Source organism: Hydractinia symbiolongicarpus, chromosome 3 (assembly GCF_029227915.1).
Source record: "Hydractinia symbiolongicarpus strain clone_291-10 chromosome 3, HSymV2.1, whole genome shotgun sequence".
Classification (NCBI taxonomy): domain Eukaryota; kingdom Metazoa; phylum Cnidaria; class Hydrozoa; order Anthoathecata; family Hydractiniidae; genus Hydractinia; species Hydractinia symbiolongicarpus.
The window spans coordinates 23,820,187-23,827,979 of NC_079877.1; the positions used below are offsets into that span (position 1 = coordinate 23,820,187).

Sequence of the window (7,793 nt, forward strand, 5' to 3'; positions counted from 1 at the left end):
TCTTTAAGAAACTTTTTTTAGCAAAACAACCTTAGAATTTAAAAAAAATTTTCTAGTTGACCGCTTGCTTAGTCTCTTATAAAAAACAATTCTCAAAAGATGAAAACATGTTGGGTGAATCGGTGTGACTGTTGTCCACATTAATCTTTCATTTAACAGGTCCTTACATAAGTTTGGTGTTACATAACAATGGCTAGAAGATTGTGCACATAGCCTGCGCACGTATCAAAGTTGCGTTGACCATATAATACTTTTGGTGAAATTTTTCAAACAAAAACTGGCGAACACCAGGATTTGTGATTTTGTGACCTTAGTTAGCTGAGCGTCAAAGTTCCACCTATATTTGTTAGGTAGGGTGCAAGAAATAAGAAAGGTGCTGGTTAATAAATGAATTTTATTTTATACACATGATTACATTTGATACTTTGTCACATTAAAACGAATAATATATAATTTGTTGAACAACGCTACAAAAGGCAGTAAAAGAACGAAAACTGTTTTTTTAAAAGAGGAAAAGTCTTTGGTGTTCATTTTATGGACTTTTAAGCTAAATATACTTTATGTGGATATGCGTTTCATGAAATTTGTTTCTTAACTATCGTGAAGTGTCTGTTGTGTTATAATATTTAAGCTTATGGAAAAATAAAATAAAATAAAAAATATATTTAAAAGGACAAAAAATTGGACCTTGTATATGTAGGTATGTCATATGTTTAACTACTCCTTAATATCTGGTAGCTCATTTAAAATTGATGTATTTTCATGTGTAGGAATGTGAGATTTTGGATTGTTTAAAACATCATTTATGTTCAACACCAAACGCTGGCTTTCGTCAGCTGAAAAACTATCAAAATAATTCGTTGACGGGAAAAAGAAGTCTCGACATTGCTTCTTCGCCAAACATCTCTTTAAAGCTATCAAGAGATCAACGAAACGTTTAGCTAAGTTTTCTTTACTCCAGTCTTCATCTGATTGGTATTTGACGCGACACCAAAACAGAAGCATGATGAAATGAACTGGAAGCAGCAATCCTTCGCATCCTCGTTGTGACAGTGCGTCGCGGTTTACTACTTGCAATGCAAGTAATAAGGTGGTGGCATTGTTGTCACTATCTGAACTGTTTAGTAAAACTTTTCTTGTTTTAAGAAAGCTGACAGTCCAGGCGTGATTCTGTTCGCCGCTTTTCTTAGCTAACAGATGGACACCATGTCGAATCAATTCGCTTTTAGTTTGCAGATCAGGCCACCTTCGTTTTTTGCCTAAATTAAGCACATTCGGAAAGTCCATGATGTCCAAAGCAACTTGGAGTCCAACATCATAGGTGACATTTTCTTCCGGGAAGAAGATATCAAACCGTACAGCACCTTCTGAAACTTTGTTGAAGGAGATCTCAGCATCAAATGGAATTGATTTTCGCTTCCGATCTGAATCATGAGCAAACTCTGAACGGATTCTGGTATTTACAATGTAGGCGAATACTATCATTAAGTTATTGGCGGATAGTATCCGAATGCCGTTTTCAGCATTTTGTGCGCTGAATAATTTAAGCTCTTTATCGTACTCTTTGTGGATGACATATGCACTTAAAGTTTTTCTTAGCGTGAAATCGACGTTGTACTTTTCAGGCTCAATTCCTTCAAGTGTCAGATACAGATCAATTGAGTATGGCCCTTTCTTTTCAAATTCACCTTGAAAGGATAACGGCTTGATTTCAAAAGGAAAATGACGTTTTGGTATTGATTGAAGCATGGTGTTCACAATGGTTGTGACTTTATGTAAATGTTGATAAAAGTATACTCTCATATTCTGTCCTTCATTCCATCCGATATGTAAAATATTTTTTGACATTTCTTCCAAGTCCTCTAATAAACAGTTGGAATCTCTATAGCAATCTGGATTTCGCAGAACGTTCATATCTGGTGTTGATGGCTGTGAGCGTGTCATCCAATCCAACGAACCCTTGAATAATATATCGGAATTTTGACTTTCGACTTTCAACCTTCGGTCTAAACTCCGTAAACTTTTAAGTGCGTCTTTGTCGTCCGTAGGTTTAACATCAATTATTGGTTTTCCATTCCTAAAGACAAGACCACTTAAGTTTTTTCCGTTAGTGCCTTCCTGTTTTGGATTAATGTTTAAACCATAATCATAAATCTGATGTGTTGACTCGCTACTAGATACAATCTTGCCACTCCACCCCTTTGCGAGCATAACTGTTGTTGTGTTTCGGTCTTTTGATGAGGAGAAAGATGAGCCTGACGCCAGGGAAAGTTTTGAAGCGCTGCGATTACTTGATAATGTTGAACGAGACCGGGAAGATGGATATCTGTTGATGGAAGTATTAGAACCACTAACGGATATATAGCTGCCGTTGTGATCAGCAAATGTGTTTTGTGAAGCATAGCTGGGAGTCCGCTTACTACTTCTAGCGCTGCTCAACTGTGATCTAGATCTACGAACATTGGCAGACATCTTGGTGAAGTTTAAATTGTTCATATTTGTTTCATGCTGACTGTGAATGTTCCCAGTAGAAGGGCTAAAAAGATGTTCTGCTTTTGGTACATCTGTAACTACCTTCTCTTCGTCTTTCAGCATAGCAAGCCTTTGCGTTGAGGCCATGAGTTCATTGTGTGTCATTGTTTCAACGCCCAGCTCATTTGAAATGTCACTTGCGGATTTTTTACCAAAAGTAACGTTAGGGTTGCTGCGACTGCTATTGGAACGCACCACACTTTCACCATTTCCGGCATCACCCTGTTTCTTCTTTGAGCTTTTCCGTTTAAGTTCTTTCTTCGATAAAGTGGACCGTCTGCTATTGTGTCCTGCTTTAACAACATTTGCATCGTTTTGTAATTCATCTTCAGCACGACCTTCGTTCCTGAATTTCTCTTGCAATGGTTCAATAAAGTCATAAGGATTCTCAAATTCTGTATTTTCAATTTGCTCACTTTCCGCTCGAGGTGTCCTTGCAAAATACTCCAACGTTTGTGTACTTGGGCCAGGTATATAGTTCTCTGGTGTCCCTGTATGTACCCACCCATTGCTATCTCTGCGCTTGTCTGAATATTTTCTTTTAAACTCTTTCAGAATCTGATCATCCGAGTTGTTCTTTACTTGCACTTCGTTAGTGTAACCATTGGTGGCTTCTTGTACAAAAACTTTTTCATTTGGACTCTTTATGTGTTCATTTTGTCTATAGTATTGAAAATTATTTTCAGTATGCTCTTTTTCAACGCTTTGAGCCGGCGGAAATCCAGGATTATCATTAAACAGCGGATTTTGTTTTAAGCTTGTAACCTTTGGAAGATCTTTTCTAAAGAAATTAAAATTTGGTTCCAAGCTTTTAATGTTTGATTCGTCGCCGTCATTCTTCTTCCACCTTTGCAACTTTGACGAAAAATTGTCGACATTTTCTTCAACATCCATGTCTGCATTCCGTTCTACATATTTAATCTTCTCTCGTAAAGTTTGATCTCTCTTACGAAAATCAAATTCATCGTATATCGACATTGTGTTTTCAATTGAAGACATTAAATCATCGCGCTGTGAGATGTTACTTGCAACTTAACCGAGATATCCACATGATATTTTTTCTTTTTTGAAAAAAGATTTTTTTTTCGTTTTCTCTATGTCAGTAATTATGATATTCAGGTTTAGTGATTAAACATGTTAAAAACATAAAATATTTATCATCTTTAAATCGTTTTTTGCATTACTAACGTCACGTTACTAAGCTCGTATTGAAGTCAAAGATTCGTCACTTGTTATTTCAGTAACTTTATAACTGTCCATTGAAATTGTTACAATATCTCATTAATAATTGCACGTTTATTTCATCCCTGAAATAACTTCTCATCCGCGAATATGGAAAAAGTTTGCTGGTAAGCAATGGTTTCCTCTTCCTCGATTGATTTTTGAAAAACCGAATCTGTATTTATTATCAGATGTTTTTAATGGATAGTACCATTAGTTTATCCTCTTAAAACCGAAAAAAGTAGCTGAAATTGATTTGTTATCAGAATGTTAGCGACATATTAAGGTTATTTCTGAATACTGAATTACTTTACCAATGCATTTACGTTTAAAACTCTGTTTACGCTGTAACCAAGGGCGCTGCCATGAAGACTTTGTTAAGACGTACCACAAGAGCTTTTTAAATAATATTTGCGAGTTGCCTTATCGTATCAGATAAAAATGACATTTTGAAAAAAAACGCTCCTAGACTCTTCCGAAATAGAACTTTTTCCATTCTTGTCAAAATCTTGTTTGAATTTTTTACTTACTTTGTTCACACATTCTAGAAAACAGGCCCTCCTCGTATCACGCCTATTAAAACAGAAACATTTCGCCTCTAAGCAGACTTGCAACAATCAGCATCAAACAGAATATTTCTTTTAAGAAGCCATTGTTTCAATCAGGCCTTTGGTGGACATAAAAGAATCAAAAATTTCAAAGCTCACCTTTCTAACAGACGCTCGTTTGTCTGGCTTCGAGGTGACAGGGAATAATCTTGGAACTAAAATTTAATATGTTGCTAAAGGCGAGACAAAGAGAAATGAATTTCTAAAGATTCATAATTCATAAACATGGGACATCCTCAAAGCCTACCTCCCACTATAAATAAGTTTAATATGATTTGTCTTAAATTTTTTTGAGACCTGTACTAGCAAATATTTCTCAAAAATCTAAATTTTAACTACTCTGTTTTATAGCCTGGTTTCTTATTAAAAAAAAGTGGACATTATAAAAAGCATGTTTACAAAATTCCTGCTATGTAATCCTAGAAAGAATATTTTTTTTATTGATGAATGACATAAAAACAAGTAAAAAAGAACTTTTTTTTACCAATTCCTCTCGCTGGTCCATCGGTGGGACGACAGCTTGTTCCCTGAAACCCACCAGCAGCTTGGAACAAAGAGTTGATAGAATTGGGATTCTGATAGCTGAATCTATTTGTGGATTGAAGGCTGTACTTGATTAAAGGTGGTTCACCTGAAATAGAACTTGATAATTTTAAAATTACACTACTAATGCAGTTAATTATGCCCGTATGTGTAAGGAAGCAAGAAGACTCTGAATCAGACCTTTATATTTTCATACCTGTGTATTTTCAATACAGATGAAAGAGCTTAGAAACTTGTTTATGGCTTTGTGTAATTCTTTACAAGATCCTAATTTTTTGAAAATCTGGACTTAGAAGTTTCACTAATTATGCATGACATCATAAACTTGTTCTGAGTATGGTGTTGTATTTAATAGTTTTGCCAAGGCATATAGGGTCATTCAGTTTTAAATATTTTACAGAACTTTTAATATTCGGTTACTGCAATTTCGCTCAATAACAATAATTACATGTTTTAGAGCTGGTTGATGGCGTCATAATTTCGCATAATTAGTGAAATTTTTAAGACCAATATTCGAGAGCCAATAAAAAATCTTTTAAAAATATAAAAAGATTTCTAGACAATTTTCAAAGGCAAATTGAAATAACTTTCAAACTTACGATAAATATTCCAATAAATTCTGGCTAACCACCCTTTTTTCACCATGTGTTATTATTTTGAAACAACTTTTACACAGGCACAAGACAATGCCGCTTAATAACAAGCAAACTGTAAGTTGCGAAAAATATAATTTCCAGCAGTCAATACTGTGCTTTTTTGAGCTTTTTTATGATCGGAAAGAGTTGCAATATTTGCAGTGATGTTTTACTCTGTGGAAAATAGGTCAAAAAACGTCTTAGAGTGTCAGGTTCTAGAGAAAAGATGTTGAAAGTTAAAATATACATTTGACATATTTTGCGCCTTTCGGTCGTTAAAAAGCGCAGAAAAAGCGCGAAAAGAAGCGCAGAAAAAAGCACAGAAAAAAGGGAGAAAAAAAGCGCGGAAAAAAGCGCAAAAAAGTGCAGAGAATGCGCGTGTCAGAATATTACATTTTTTTTGCGCCTGACAGTCAATTACGGAAAGACGATATATTTAGAAGCCTGTTAAGGCGTACCATCACTTACAGAAGACGCAAAATCCTCACCCTCTGAACTCCACCTGATATAATAAAAAATCATCTACTCACGGTTATTGTCACATGGCCATCCTGATTGAAGCTCCCCACTGCTGAAGTTGACCATACCTAAAAAATGTTACATGCATCAACCTTAACTGCTCTAGTAACTGAAATAACTTACACAAAATAAGTATTTGTAATCGTAAGCATTTCGCTTTCAAGCCAATATTATTCAAAAAACGATACGCTAATCTGAACACATACCAAGGTGAGACGTAAGATCGGGAAAACGACTTATCGTTTGTCGGAATGTCGGCTCGTGATTCCATATCGCAAAATACTAAAAGAATCAGAATTAACAAACTTCTTTCAATTGAGAATCAGGGTTGCATCTTCAATATAATATTGTGGTTTAGATACCTCATATGCTTGCGAGCATATAATGAAATCTACAGAACTTACAAATGCCTTTAGGGCAAAAAATATTTTCTTTCGAGGGTTCTACTTAATGAGGTACCGCTTTGAGTGTGACAAAATCATACAAATATACAATTACATATAAGTTTTCAACATAACTGTACTTAAAGTAAAATAAATCAATTATTCATACATACAGGTGCATTTGGATGCAGTGGAGATTGGTAAACCAATCCTAGAGGTTGTGGATTATGTCTTCTTGTTGGTGAAAGGTATGTGCGTTTAACTCTCGCTCGACGCAGTGTTGTCACAAAGGAATCCATGCCTCTCTGTTTGCAAGATATGGTTGACCGCTATTTATGTCACGAGAATGTGACGTCAAATAGATACTTAAAGTAACTGACGTCATTAAGGATAAGCATATAAGTAAAAATTAAACTTAAAGATTCTTGAGTTAAAAGTAAAATAATTAAATATTACTTTTGTTACAGTAAATCCTCGATTAAGTGCCCGGGCACGTACTTAGGTAAACGCTATGTACAGGTTTGACTGTATTCAGAGTCTAGGGCAATTCAAACAAAACAAATAAATACAGAAGGGAAAAAACTAAACACTTATTTCTTATTTATTTCTACTTTTTTGGTTATCTGACTTACCCGCTCTTCGCGAAGACAAACGTGCGTCACTGAAATGGATTTAAACAACTATTCTAATAAGGGACAGGAAGGGCGTTTATCTTGAGCTGGGTGGTTAATTAGAAGTGGTCGTTCTTTTGGTTGTATATCCTGGCTCTAATACACGCAAATACAAAAAATTAAAAAAAAAAGATATTTCTCATTGTGATTATTGTTAGAGGTGCGTACTTTAAGAACCAGAATAAAAATTGTAGCACTTTTTTTAGTGTTTTGGCCACGAGTATGTGACGCCAAATAGATAATTAACATATCTGACGTCATTCAGGGTATTGTGAGACTAAAAGTTTTGGATAATGCTCAATGTTGCTTAAGTTTCAGGACTTCGTAGACTCAACTGTTGCTTACCTGTTGTTGTTGGATCTTCTACATGGGTAGCTAAGTTTACGTGTTCATCAAAAGCAAACTTGTAATCACGTTTGTCGTTGTAAGAGCTTAAGTTTTATCCCAATAAAATCTGAAAGAATTTACGTTTCTTGATGTTTATTTATTTTTGATATAAAGTGTGTATCTTAAGGACCAGAATCTCTTATAATAGCATGATTAGTCTGTGTGTTACTCAAGAAACGAAACCTATACAGGAATGAAATGAAAACATTGAATTGCGTCAGTTGACTTTGACTTGCTTTGCCGATCAGTTTTGGGCCGGAGATACAGCATTTATATTTGTCATGCCAGCAATCC

General features: G+C 35.1%; 2 protein-coding genes across 2 annotated transcripts; both read right to left on the reverse strand.

Moving 5' to 3' along the window:
* Window positions 1-395: 395 nt before the first annotated feature.
* LOC130636333 (uncharacterized) lies at window positions 396-3,611 on the reverse strand. The gene has a single exon (XM_057446014.1). It carries the CDS (start codon window positions 3,529-3,531, stop codon window positions 718-720), a length of 2,814 nt encoding a protein of 937 aa, XP_057301997.1. The 5' UTR covers window positions 3,532-3,611; the 3' UTR covers window positions 396-717.
* A 167-nt stretch (window positions 3,612-3,778) lies between these two features.
* LOC130636969 (uncharacterized) lies at window positions 3,779-6,772 on the reverse strand. The gene is made up of 6 exons (XM_057446822.1): window positions 6,615-6,772; window positions 6,265-6,340; window positions 6,070-6,126; window positions 4,846-4,992; window positions 4,461-4,516; window positions 3,779-3,928 (listed from the first exon to the last, which is right to left on the reverse strand). Exons 1-6 carry the CDS (start codon window positions 6,738-6,740, stop codon window positions 3,779-3,781), a joined length of 612 nt encoding a protein of 203 aa, XP_057302805.1. The 5' UTR covers window positions 6,741-6,772.
* Between the last annotated feature and the right edge of the window lie 1,021 nt (window positions 6,773-7,793).

Coding starts and splice junctions, on each gene's coding strand:
- LOC130636333 (XM_057446014.1), bottom strand. CDS start 3,531: ATGTCTTCAATTGAAAACACAATGTCGATATACGATGAATTTGATTTT.
- LOC130636969 (XM_057446822.1), bottom strand. CDS start 6,740: ATGGATTCCTTTGTGACAACACTGCGTCGAGCGAGAGTTAAACGCACA. Junction 6,127..6,264: donor CGATCTTACGTCTCACCTTG/GTATGTGTTCAG, acceptor AACATTTTTTAG/GTATGGTCAACTTCAGCAGT. Junction 4,517..4,845: donor TGGACCAGCGAGAGGAATTG/GTAAAAAAAAGT, acceptor ATTAAATTTTAG/TTCCAAGATTATTCCCTGTC.